Genomic DNA, 14,388 nt, shown 5'->3' on the forward strand with positions numbered 1-14,388 from the left:
CTCTATTCTCTAAGTCTCCTATCCCTTCTTAGGACGTGTGTTATGTGTGTGTTCGTGAGTCTATGCAAAATGTCCTGGGCAGCAGGGACAAACTGCCCTCATTCATCTTCCCAGAGGAGGATCCATTCATCGAGGAGAGAGTGAGGGAGAGCAACAGAAAGAGCGAGTTGATTTTCCACCTTCACAAACAGAGGGATGATTGATCTTTCTGATGGAGGTCTGTGGATCATATGTATCTATTATTTTGTCAGATCATCTAAATCTAATGGTCTAGGTTATAACTTTTAGTAAAAGTGATGGACTGACTTTCACCTGACTGATATTTGTAGTTGTAATACTTATTTCTATGCAGAATGTGTTTGATTTTAGTCCAAACCATATGCATATGTTTATACCGGACTAAACTGGATCAAGCACTTTTACACATTCTGTTTTATTTTCCCCTACAATTTACTTGGACTGGGATAAAACAAACGACAACTATTTCCATGGTTTGTCTGTATATTGTACATAATCGTATATGATCTGAATTTGTAAAACATTGGAGAAAGATGCATCTCATTGTTGTGATATGACATTTTCCAAATTGGGCTGAATGGGGGTGCACGTATTTGTTTGTTTGTTAATGTGGCAGTATCTCAAACACTGCTGATGTGTTTTTGCAACACTGATTGGCCCAGAGGAGCACAACAGTAACAGGTGAAAACAAATAGATTTGTTACGGATTAGCCACAGGGGAGTTGTGACTTATTTTCATCTAAATTGGGTCATTGCTCTTTTGACCATGTTCATTTCTTGAGAGTCAATGAAAGATTAGATAATAGTTTATTTCTCTTCTTTGCCTTCATCGGTGTTTCTCAAAATAAGCCACAGTGCTTTGAAAGTACGCTCTGAGTCTGCATGCCTTCATTGCTCATTCATTTATAAAACAGTTCACGGTACAAACTGTACATACTGAAGAGTACATGCACAAAAATAGTACAGACCTTTTGTAAAATCCCTGCCTCTATTTCTAACCATCCCTCTCTCAAGTTCTATTTATCGTCTCTGAGATCAAACCTCCGGGTCAAAAGAGGCCAGCGATCTACTCTCCCTCCCCAGGAAATGTAGTTCAGTCCTGGGGAGAGATGTGCCATCTGGAAGTGTTGTGGAGAGAGACAAGGTGTTAATTTGAGTGTGTAAATTTCTGTCAGAGCACAAGCGCCTGCATTCCTAAGGGTGTATGCCTACTGTACAGTTGTGTGTGAGATTTTGCTTAAGTTGATGTGTGTTTTGTTGTGTGTATGCGACTGTGTGCCCAGAGGATATTTGCTGCAGTCTGACACATTCCACTAACATCTAAGCAGGTTTTAAACCTCAAGAGGATTCTCAGCCAAAGCAAGCAGACAATGTTACCATCCTCTCAGTCTGTCAGTCAGTCACATTGTCAGCCATTCATTCACTGACTATGAGCCATAATCTCTACTTATAGATTTGACACAAACATATGCGCACTCACATATACATGCACAACTTGGTGCACTCAACACATAAAATCTCTGCAGACACAAACACCTTCATTCCAACCAGTTTCACAAACACAGTCATACCCAAAATACAAAACAAAACATTACTGCCAATACAAAACAATTCACAAATAACATGCATGTACTGTGTACGTAGGAAACTGCAGTTAACAATTACACTGTCTCTCCTTCTTGGCTTTCTTTTACTGTTAAAATACACACAGAAACACAAACACACACACTGAAGTACTCACGGTTTCTGGGTTTGTCATCATCCAGACCCTCCTCTTCATTCTCTGGGTCGATGTCTTCAGCTTGAGTGATCCAGTCTAAGTAGCCCTGCATTCACACACACAAATTGCACATACACACACACACACACACACAATCACACACACACACACACACACACACACACACACACACACAAAAAAAACATTGGTTGGTGGCACTGACAGCAGTATTAAAATATTTTATGTGTATAACTTTTATTGTGTTGCTTCATGTTCTTGTACCTTACTGATACTGAACACTTTGTATATGACATAAGCACATACAGTAGTATTTACAATTACTGTAATACTGTTTTTTTGATCTTTCAATGTATTTTCTTGTCTGTCTTGATGGTATTTTGGGCTTATTTTCAACCTTCATATTCTTATGGCTTTCCTCCTTGGTAGTGGTAAACTGTGGTCAATGATTTATGAAGTAACTGTGAGAACAGTTTGCACATGTTGTGGCCTTTCTTGAATGTATTAATTTAATAGCAACACATTTACATCGTGTGCCACTTTGTGCCCGATTTAGCCACTGGGGAAATTTCCATTTCTCAAAGAGTGACAGTAATATGCAGAGTGGGCTTCAGTGAAACACACACACACACACACACACACACACACACACACACATACACACACAGCAGCCTACCTTGAGATCCTCCTCCAGCTGCTGTTTTTCTCTGAGTTTCTGGAAGTCGCCACGTGCCTTGGCCTTCTCCCTCTCCTTAGAAAACTCTCTGGGAGGATGAGAGCAAGATGAAGGGATGGGGATAGAGGGAGGGATAGAGAGAAACAGGAAACAGAGGGAGGAGAAAAACAATCTGAACATCTAGACTGAATGTCTGGCAAAAACAAATCATGTACAAATATTGTGATAACACTACTCTGAAAGACAGAACATTATACTTCAGAATAGGAAGGAGGGAAAACCCGCTGAAGAGAGAAAAGCGTTGCCAAGGAGAAAAGGTGTTAGTGTGCAAATACAGATGAAAGCATAGATCCTGACAGGCACAGTGAAGCTTTTAGCTGCTCAGAATATTTCTATTACAGTCTTACTGATGGATGATAATTTCACCCACTGAAACCAATGTGATTCAAATCTCAAATAACAAGATGCATCCAGATATATTTTTCAGATATTTGCAGCTCTGTTAACACACAACATGATGAGGTGTGATGTGATGCAACTTATGGAAACTGGTAAATATGGTAACTTCCATATCAAGCCCTGATGACCTTCCATATAAAAACTACGTAAAAGGAGCAGTGTTGATGATTATTGGATGATACCAAATCACAAATACACAATTTTATATTGATTCAGCTGGATCCTACATTAAACCTGGTGCACTGGTACTGTAAACATGTGATTTGTGACACCCCGACTGACTGACCAACAATGGGTAAGTGAATAAATTTCATGTACTTTGAGGAGAGACAGAGAAACTGCAACTATACCACAAACAGCTATGCCACCACACTACCTGTATTAGAAGATGCTGGTCAAAGTTAAGGATGCTTCAAGTCTGGAATGATCAAATTGCTGATGAATGGACAAAACCCTCTGAAGTATTTCAAAGAATGTCCTTTGGCTATTTTCTTTCTGTTCATAAATGCTAGCTGCTACAAATGTCTGCGCGTCTACAAATGTTGTGAGATAACAACCACCGAGAGTGATTTAGTCATGAAGGGGCCACATAGTTTATATGAATAAGAGCTATGACTAAAATTCAAGTGCTTTGGATTTAAATTCAGCCCCAAAGTGTTCAACAAAGCGCAAAAAAAGTTGTTTTCCTTTGACCTTTTAAATTTTATTTATCTGTATTGTTACTGTCCCAGGGTAGCAGAGCCCCAGGGCTGCCAGGAGATGTTGTTCCTGCAGTGTGTTCTACCCCTGGGTCTCCTCCCAGGTGCAATGTGCTTGGTACAACCCCCACAGGGAGGGACGGAGAGGGCACACCTCGCCAGCTTTTACCACCTCAGCTTGCTCCTGTCACTCGAGGAGAGGTGGCTCTGCACTGAGGTCGTCCTGCATCACTGAACTTCTCACCTTTTGTCTGCCGTCTCATTCTTTCGGTCACTACCCAGAGATTCCGGCCATAGGTCGCAATGAAGACATACCGTTTAACTGAGAGCTATACTTTGCGCCTCATCTCTTTCTCCATTGACTGTTATAATGTTTAAAACAAAACGTATGATGAGTATGATTCCTGCTTTTTTAATAGGTACATTTCAAGATAATTACTTAAACAGTGTTCTTAAGATTTTGGAGGTGATGTGGACAAAGAGCACATAACCAAAGATGATTTAAAACAACTAAGATCAGTGTTAGGAGAGCGTGAAATATTGAAAAATGATGATGAAACCTGGTGAAATTACTTCCAGGTGTCAGGACGGAGGAAAGAATTAAGGAACATTTGATTAAACTCTGGGGAAGGTCAAAGTCAGGTTACAGCCAAAGACACAATTTGTACAAAGAATTAATTTGGATGAGAGCTGACAGGAGTTGGGAGGCTTTGGAACATTTGCAGTTTAAAAGTGCATAAATTCACATTTCAAGGTCCACTGACAAGTAAACTCTACAAGTATCGTGAATATTTTGAATTAAGAGTATCAGTAGAGTCAGTACCTCCTACTTGGACAACTCACAGTTTTTGTCATCTTGGGTTTGTTTGCTGAATATAAAGTTTGTTTTTATATTATAATGGGCAATTACATGGTGTGTTTTGCAGCTACAGGAGTCTGAAAGAAGTATCTGACTCAGTTGAATATTCTTAATCAAATATTTTGCAATCAGTACAGAGATTTTAACTAAACATGGCTGATGTTTATTTATGTAAGGCTTATCATTGATTTTTACAGTCTGTCTCTAGGTTGAAAGAAAATTAGTGTGTGTGTGTGCGTGTGTGTGCGTGTGTGTGTGTGTTCTTTGTGAAATCTAGAGGAATGGTGGAACCTCATATCACACCTACAGACTGCAGAGACACACACTCACATCTCACACACACACACACACACACAACACAGATCAATGAGCATTAGGACAAACTGCTATTGTCTCGCTTGTCAACACATTAGCAGGAGACCCAGTCCTATTTATCTGTGTTTGTGTGTGTCATTGTGTGTGTGCGTGTAGTTGTGTGACAGAGACAGTTCCGCGAGACTCTGAGCATCACTCCCATTTTCATCTTCTCATTTTTCTGTCCTAAATCATCTTTCAATTGTCTTTTTTGTCTCTTTTTGTCCTGCTTTCTCTCTCTACTGATTCTCTTTCAGGTAAATCCTTTTCTCTATTCTTTCTATTTACAAATCACATCAAATCCAGACAAACACAGTCACACCCGATGTTTCCGTCTTTCCGTCGCTCTCCTTCCTGTTTAGCCATTAGTTATTATGCCAATCTGAGACCCACACACACACCATGGAGGAAGCAGTTGGTAAAAGGTCAGGCTGTGTAGTGTGTTGACAGCATCATTAGTCAGAAGTCAGACAAAGAGTCAGACAGCCAAACCCCCCAAGCTGCTTGGACCAGATAGACCTTTATTATTTTTCCCACAATGCTGCTGTCACATCACTGTGGGTATCGAGTGTCAGTTTCAGGTCAGTCAGTCAGAGGTGAGACACTTCATTCCCCTAAACCTGTTCCCTACCAAAGTTCATCATAGCAAGTGAAGAAACTATAAGAACAAGTAGAAGATATACTAATGTGAAACTTTTTACACAACTGCTGTGACTTTTCACACAACTCTCCCTGAAATCTCTTCATATTCAAAATTATACTTAATTGCAGTGTAGTGATTCTGGAGGTTGTTAGATTGGCCACTGATCTAGTGAGGTTCAATAACCATAAATATAAAGACAAGGTTTAGAGAAAAAAATAAGATTGAATTTAATACACTTTTAATTGCTTTTAACCAAAGGTACCAGGGTTCATTAATAAATGTGAATAAGTTCAGTAACAAATATTTCCAGCCAGAAAAAAGATTCTCTCACTGCAATGATGGATCTGATAACTGGATCATTACATGTATGTATTTAAAGATTGTACATACATTACTATTTATTTATTTACTTAACTGGAAAGTAACATTTCTAAGGTTTGGTGATGTGGTATCATTTAGGCCAATTTTAAGGGACATCATACTGTCTTGGAAAGTATTCATGCTTTAATGCCTTAGTTGTGGCTGTGCATTATGTTCTACTTTCTTTTATAAGCAGTTACTGACTGGGGATGTGCTGCGGGAATCAGTATCTGTTTTTTTTGTATCTAAGTGAAACATTTTGTTAAAAATTGATATTTAAGAATTATGTTTGTTTTTTAAGGATTTAGGCAAAACTTATTTGTATGAACAAACATCGGGGTACACATAAGAATGTTTTTTATATACTTCCAGAAGATGAAACTCAACTCCAAGCTGCAAAGTATTTGTCAATATCTTCACAGTGGTCTACAAACAGCTTTTATTTGGCATGATATTAGGCTGTGTCCACTGGGAGTCTGAAATTATATCGCTAGCTTATGTTTCTCTACGTTTTAAATGGAGATGATAGCGTACCACCCTAGCAGTGCTGAGAGCTGAGCATTTTATGACTGTAATAATGCTACTCTAGCAGCAGTGTAGCCTTAGAGTCAGAGAGGCAATATCAAAAAGGTCTAAATTGCAGACTACCCATCTGTCCAGCTGAATGTCCTTGAGACAGATGGTGAAGTATAATTTCACTACAGTCAGCTACAGTTATAATGACAAAAATGTACCCGCAGTTAATTCAGTTCAATGGGTAGAACTCTGAACCCACATACACATTTGGTATTGTAAGACACATTCGATATAAGCATCACCAAATGGTATAAGAACATCAGTGGCACTGTCAAGTTGCACTTTTCCTTGTGCCACATGTGCTAGTGCTGTCTTTATACAATAGTCCTCAAACTGTACCTGTACCAGTTTCATCACAACACTTTCTTGCACTTGGTTAACTTGTGCACCATCTATGGACAGAAACAGGAAGTAGAAAGAAATAAAGAGTTCCCCCTGGGCAAAAACCAAGAGCAAAGCTCTCCAAGAACAACAGTATAAAGGCGAGAAAGAGACGTTAGTTTCAAGTGACCTTTGACCCTGCCCTTACCCGCTTAATACCCCCAGAACCAAGTTTAGCACAAAGAAGGATCCGATGATGATTAAGGTGACAAAATACACCCAGGGCCACCGGTACCCTACTGCATCATTCACCTGGGTGGAGAGATTGAGGAATGGAGGAGAAGGACCAGAGAGGAGGAGACAGAGAGGTTGAATGGAGGGACAAAAGGTAGGAAATAGAGGAGAGAAGGCAGGTGAAGAGGGGAGTGATGGGGAGAGGAGAGAAGATGGCGAAGGGCGGGGATGAAAGTGAGGAAGGAACAACAAGGAACGTTAGGAGGGAAGGGACGGGGGAAAGGGAGGAAGGGAAGGGGTTAGATCCTTCGTGAAAGTTCCCAGCAGATGGACCCGTTTGCTTCTGGAGGCTCCCTGCTGGGATTATGGGGCATTCATAGTATTTGTCAGTGTCACTTAGTATGCAGTGTGCAAATATATTTGGTCAGCTGTATTTGAATTAAAAAAAAAAAAAAAGTTGTATTGGTTGATTTGGATATAGATTAGCTGTACTGAAAAGTGAGAATGACAGATGGTTATGAATGACCCACGTGAAACACAAAACATCTGAGAGCTCATTTTCCTTAGTGTGAGGAATCTGAGCAGATGTAATTCTGTAAAGGAGGAAGGTTAGAGGTTAAAAATGTTTTGATTCATTTCAGTTCCTCTCAAATCCGCTCATTTCAGGCTTAATCACTCTAGAGAGAAGGTATTATAGTTAGACACTTCAACAAACTGTGCAGCAAGACTCCTGTGGATTGGACATCATTACAGTCCTCATGACGAATTATGCAGTCTCAATGTCTTTCAAATCTATTGATAAAAAGCCACAAACATATGTTCATCAATACTCATTGTAGTTTTATTGTTTATTACTGTATTGTTATTTTTGTGTAGTATCAAATCATGTCTATGTGAAAAATGTTTTCATGGATGCTTACAAAAAATGCTATTCCCTACTCAGTACAGTCTTCCATCCCATAATTTCCATCTTTAATGCCATGTTTAATCCGGACTCCACTCTGTCCTCAGAAGAACCTTTTTTTTTTGCCCGTTGTGTTTTCCCTGTTGTGCAAGTTTTTTTAGTGCTCCACCTCTACAGCTAACCTGAGGGGTTGAATTATTTATACCCCAGTGTGTCCCTACAGGCCGGGTGGTGCTTGTACTAAAACAGCGTGACTTGGCTGAGCGGGGTAAAATAGCACCCAGCTGGAGCAGCATTTATTGAAACAAAACAAGCACACACACACACACACACACACACACACACACACACACACTGCAGGCAATTGGCAGCGCGTGCCACTAAACAAATATTAACTCGCTGTATGCACATGAACAGACAATATATGACGATCATGCTCATATGCGCATGAGACAAACATGTATGTAAACCAAAAACGTCCCTGACAGTAAGACAAAGTAAGTAAGTAAAACAGTAAGACAAAAAAAAGAGAATAAGAAAAGAAAAATAATGTTTGCATGCTCCTCATTTTGTGTAATTAAGTTGCTTGTGTACGTTATTAAACCTGTGCTAGTTATAAAAGAGTTCTTTTGTGTGTCCACCTGCCCATCATAGACAGGTTGTGACGGTATGTGGCCCCTTGTGGTCAACTGACATAAAAATAACAGAGAGACATGGGGTCTATCACTGCTTTTTCTGTACGTGTGTGTGTGTTTTTTTCTCAAGCTTGTGACAAAGGATTGACTGAGTGGAACAGAAAGGAGAGAGAGCGGGAGATTTTGCTCACTTCAGTGATCGTCAGTTCATCTTTTCTCCCCTGTAGAGGACTTATAGCCTCTACAGGACATCTGGAATCCCTTTTATCGCTAGACTTCTAAGGCGAGACTGCTGTTACCACACTGCTCTTATTTGATTTTAATTTATTCTGTATACCACTTGACTGCGCCGGGATAATCTGCAAACAAGTACATATGCAGATGTTAATTTCTGGTTATTTCTGCTATGTTGGAAAATGTTTTTGGCTCTGAAATTCCACCTGTGGTGTGTAGATGCTTATAGTTCAATTTGTTTGTATTATAAGTATGTATTATGTATCCCTTTCTGTGTGTAGTAAATGTCCTCAAATGAAATGATAACTAAATTCTAGTAACAATTATACATAAGTATAATTATAGTATAAACATACTTTTAATGTTTGGTCATGGGAGTCTTGTTGCACAGTCATTTATCACATTTAAAACACTACGTACAGCTACATTACAGACAGCACACATCCACAAATACACACACACACACACACACACATGACAACAGCACAGCCTCTTACCCGCTCAACACCCCCAGAACGAGATTGAGAACGAAAAAGGAGCCGAAGATGACGAGAGAGACAAAATAGACCCATGGCAGCTCATAGCCCATAGCATCCTGCATCTGAGAGAGAGAAGAGACAGAGGAGAGAGGGAGAAGGGGGAGAAAAGGGGGGGGGGTTAACGGGAAGAGAGTCGGTGGGGCAAAAAAGAGAGGAGAGATAAAGGAGGTGAAAGATAAGCGAGGTGGAAGGACGAAAGGGAAGAGAACAGTGATCATCAGATCGTCGGGAGGAAGGTAGAGTGGTTCGAGAGGATTGACATAGAGAAAGCGTAAATGATGGGGAGCAGTGAAGGTCAAGGACAGAGAAGTGTGTTAGAGAGGGAAAGAAAGAAAGCAAACAAGAAAATAGCAGTGCATGTTAAAAAGAGCAGTAGAGAGACTTGGCAAAGCGAGAGTGGCGGTAATGTATTGTGGGACTGAGTGTGTGTACAGTATAAAGCCTTTTGTCTGCTTGCTGGAGAGCAGGTCCTTGACGACGATGCACAATTAAGAACAACACTAAACAACACTGAAGCTCCTCTAAATCCTTTCTTGGCATGGTGGATGGGCCTTTACAGGAAAACATTGTGACTCTAAAATTGTTTATATAAACCAATTATATCCGGTTATAGAGAATTTACAACACGTGACACTTAAAAAATCCGAGTGAAATCAATAAATATAATTTGTTTCAGGATCTCTAGTTGCAGGGAAATATGCTACACAGTCATCTGGATATTGTATTAAGGATCGCATAAACAGAGAGAGACAGATCGTTATGGAGAGGTGGTGTGTACAAGGTGATGTCTGAACAGTTGAATACTCTAAAAGAAAACATTATGTTATTACTGTGTGTGCAAATTCAATTGATGGCCTTTTAAAATGCAGTTCTTGAAAAAAATAAGCTTAATGTTAAAGTCCAAAAAACTTCCAATTTCCACAGAGAGACTGCTGGACACCGGGAGACAAAAAGTGAGACACTGCAGGAGAGGAGAGGCAGAGGGTCCGTTTGCTACGACGGCAGCAGATGTTGGATGTCATTAATCTATATTCCTGAAAATGTGAGACAATGAAAACTATGGAAATGCATGACCCAAACTTAATGAGCCATAGAGAGCAAATGTTTTTAAAGGCTTGGTGCTGTCTAAATGTTTTTCCATAATCATTTGTACTTATAACTCCTGATAAATAGGTCCCATTCATTATAAAGAGTGCTGGCTACACCGACGCCCTAATAATCAGCAAATTGTGAGATTTAACAGATGTGTGTGTTGTGTGTGTGTGTGTGTGTACAGGAGGTTGCAGCAGACAGGGTAGTAACAGAGGGGGTGCAGAGCTAGTGCGGTCTCTGCTACATGCGCACGGACAAACACGCAAACCCACACTTGCACACACATGCACACGCAAAAACTAATTGAAACATTAAAATTTGTAAACAGAGTGGCATTACATCAGCTCAAACATCATCCTTTCAACTAATTTCTGTACCGGTGTGACTGTAAATTTTCTGACTTTTTCATTCAATAAGACATTTACTTATCTCTTGATTCATTACTTTAAATATCCTGATGCATTGTCATTATACAACCGAAACTGCTTGGAGGTATTTTTATAATCTTCAAAGACAGCTCTGTCCATATGAAAAAGTGCCAAAGCTGCAGTAAGTGTTGTCCAAGGATCACCAGGGATTTAACTTTCAGAGAAACGGATGGTCTGTGACTCAAATATAACGGTAATGAATGAGATGTACAAAGTGGAGAAATCTGATTGCTGAAAAACAGCACAATTACATCATACTGTACCGTTGTTATTACAGGAATTCAGTTGAAAAGTGATGTTTTGAAAATCCCAAGAAACTGGTACTTATCTGTACCACATGAGTGCTTTCCACTGGTGAGACTGACCACAATGTGCAGGCATATCAAGGAGGTTTCAGTAAGTGCCACAGTCCTGCTGGGTAACAACTGACTCAGTCTGAGTTGGCTGAGCAAAGCCAACAACTCTGGTTAATGTTTGAGAAAACACACTGGTGCATGTTAATGTAATTACAGATGGTGTTTCATGACTTCTGGGCTGTTGCTAGCTATTAAAACAGCAGTGTATTGCTTCAATAATATAAAATGTAATTTTTCTTCATTCCTTATAATCAATGCCTTTTTACCTGGACATCAGTGATATTGTAATTGTGGTGTAAAGCCACACCTCCATTGCGAGGGTCTAAAGCAAATGCTTTTTCTGGAAGGCACATATGGGAGTTTGATTGAACCTTCCTCAACATTGATCAACAGCACACACTAATCTGTTGGTTTATTTAGCTGGATAGGACTGCTGCATGCTTCTGGTCATTTACTGAGGAAAGGGAGGGGGGTGCATTTGTGTGTTTATGTGGCTGCACATATGCAGTGTGTGTGTGTGTGTATTAATTTCATACTTGAATCAAGCATTAGGATTCTACTCACGTTCCAAATGAATCGGCAACTTCAATTACACAGTGTATTGTCTGTATCGATTTAGCCTGAGATATGAGCTAACACAGACACATACACGCACACACACACCACAATCTGTGTGCGTGTGTGTGCCTATCTCTTGAACAACCTGTACGTGCATACCTGCCTTTCTGTAAAAATTGTTTGTGTTATTGTTTTATATTGTTTTTTAAAGCACTCATGTGGCACTGATGTTGCAAATATACATATAGTATCTATAGTATACGCACACACACACACACACACACACACACACACACAAAAACTGTCCACACACAAACACAAACTGGTGTCCGGCTCACCCAGTACAGCACATCCGTCCAGCCCTCCATGGTGATACACTGGAACACCGTCAGCATGGCAAAGGCAAAGTTGTCAAAGTTGGTGATACCGTCGTTTGGGCCCTCCCATCCCACTTTGCACTCTGTTCCGTTCTGTTTACAGTGTCGGCCGTAAGCTCCGTCGGGTGCACACGGTGCCGGCTTTTCCTCCGGAATGGTACCTATGACAGAAGAGAAGGATTTACTGTATCCTTTTAACCCAAACACAACTGACTCTTTGACCAACAGAGTTCCAAAGTGGGAGGCCAAGCTTTGTTTCTGAGAAATCATGTTTCCTTCAGTTTGGCACAGTGGATGGCTCTAAATGCTACAAAATGTATGTGCCTCAGCCACTATGGAGAAGTGATATTCATTAATATAAGTTGATAAATGTTTCTATAAAGCATACTCTTTAGTTTTTTAAAATAATTTCAAGCTTGGTTATTGGATGTCTCTCATCAAAAAATCTTTTTATATTTTTATGTACACAAGCTTGTAACACAGCTGCTAAACTATTGTGCTGAACATTCCACCAGAGGAGTCATTTAACATTGTCTATGCAGACAATGAAAAGGCCTTTTTCTCCAGGATGAGGTACAAAATAACTCCCACATTTTTACTACATCTAAAAACATACAATCCAAAAGGAGCAAAGGTTAAAAAGCATGTGTTGAACTATAACTGAACAGAGCAGCGATAAAAAATCAGTGAAAAAGTGCTGCGCTACAGTAATTATACAAAACAAGCTCTCCAGGGTGATGTATAGGACAATAGAGAGTATTACACCAGCACTTACCCCGTGCAAAGCTAATGCCTCTCATGGGACCTATAACATCACCATAACAACACTCAAGTCCATTTATACCTGGGGGCCTTTACTGAAAATTGTCTCAATCATTTATGGTGACTGCTGTTTCAATTATTGTTAAAATCGTTCATACTCAGAAACATAAATGATGGGTTCAATTATTAATGGAGGTGATCATTTAAACTGTTTAGGGTATGCACTCTACTTCCTCTCTGCCTTGTTGGCTGATGGCTGATGTCTTACTGCAGTCAAAGATTTATGTACCCACCACTCAGCCTTAGAAACATAAGGGTAATGAGTTGACAGTTCAGATGATATTTAAGATGAAAAGGTGTGTGCGTGGTACAGCATACTACTCACTTTTGTGTCCATCTCTAAAATTGAAGCAAGTCTGAGTGTCTGTGTGTGAATACATGCTTATCTGAGCATTGAAGTGCGATTTATATGTTTGCTCATGCATGTTTGTATTCACATCAGTGCACAACAGTCTAGAAACACACACACTCTCTCAGTGTGTGTGTGTGTGTGTGTATGTGTGTACCTATATCCCTGTGAACGCAGGTCTTGTGCATCTTGCCCATGAAGAGCTCCAGGCCGATGATGGCATAGATGATGATGACGAAGAGGACCAGCAGGGCGATATGGAGCAGAGGAACCATGGCTTTGATTATGGAGTTCAACACTACCTGTAAACCTGCAGCACACACACACAGGAACTGCTGAGAATACATACTGTACATATTAAAAAAATATGATCTTTAATCACTTAGAATAAAAAAAAGCTTTATGCATTTCTAATGAATGGGTATATATCATGGGTAATATATCATATAGCAGCATAGTTGCAGTTAATCACCATGCACGCACTTAAATTAACTGACTATTATATTTGTTCAGAAGCTTTATTATTCTTTCTGCATGTGATCATCCACTTGGAGGAAGTGACTTCAATGAAATAGTTTCAAAACAGAATTTGTTCACAGATGAACTTTCTAGTTCATTTTCTGAATGCTTTGATGGACAAAGGCTCAAAACACAGCATACTAATCATCGACAATAACTGTGGTTGAAATACATTCTACTGAGGAGGCTTTAATAAAAATGACAGACAGCAAAAGTGAAAATGTTTTGGTGATGTTTACCTTTGTTGGGATGATCAACTAATTAATCTGATTAAAATGTATTCAGATACAGGGTGCATATACTGCACATATCAAATCACTTTATTTCATATTCAAACAAAGTGCTCAGCTCAAATCTTTACTGATTTTATTTTATGTTTTGTTTTGAAGCTGTAATCACTGAGTTAGACTTATTTATGCAAAACTACACTACTGTAACTACAGACTGTGAAATATGCATATTTAACCTTTAAAGGAAAATGACATGATGTTATTTGTACTGTAGATAGATCATAAGAACTACCTTGCTCTGTGTAAATAAAGAAAAGCGATCTATTTCCTCCAGCTCAAGTGATGATCACAATTTGATTGTTTTTAATTTGTATTTGAGTGAAGACTGTTGTGCAATTATTCACACATA

General features: G+C 39.5%; 1 protein-coding gene across 2 annotated transcripts in view; it reads right to left on the reverse strand.

Annotated features, from left to right (window-relative positions):
• cacna1c (calcium channel, voltage-dependent, L type, alpha 1C subunit) overlaps window positions 1–14,388 on the reverse strand; it is a 150,782-nt gene that overhangs the window by 59,677 nt on the left and 76,717 nt on the right. For both annotated transcript variants that reach the window (XM_044342945.1, XM_044342944.1), the window contains exons 5-9: window positions 13,388–13,540; window positions 12,021–12,220; window positions 9,207–9,310; window positions 2,433–2,520; window positions 1,760–1,844 (exon numbers count right to left, since the gene is read on the reverse strand). In XM_044342945.1, coding sequence (XP_044198880.1) covers window positions 1,760–1,844; window positions 2,433–2,520; window positions 9,207–9,310; window positions 12,021–12,220; window positions 13,388–13,540 — 630 coding nt within the window. The remainder of the gene's footprint in view (window positions 1–1,759; window positions 1,845–2,432; window positions 2,521–9,206; window positions 9,311–12,020; window positions 12,221–13,387; window positions 13,541–14,388) is intronic.

This window comes from Thunnus albacares, chromosome 23 (genome assembly GCF_914725855.1).
Source record: "Thunnus albacares chromosome 23, fThuAlb1.1, whole genome shotgun sequence".
In the NCBI taxonomy this organism is placed as follows: Eukaryota; Metazoa; Chordata; class Actinopteri; order Scombriformes; family Scombridae; genus Thunnus; species Thunnus albacares.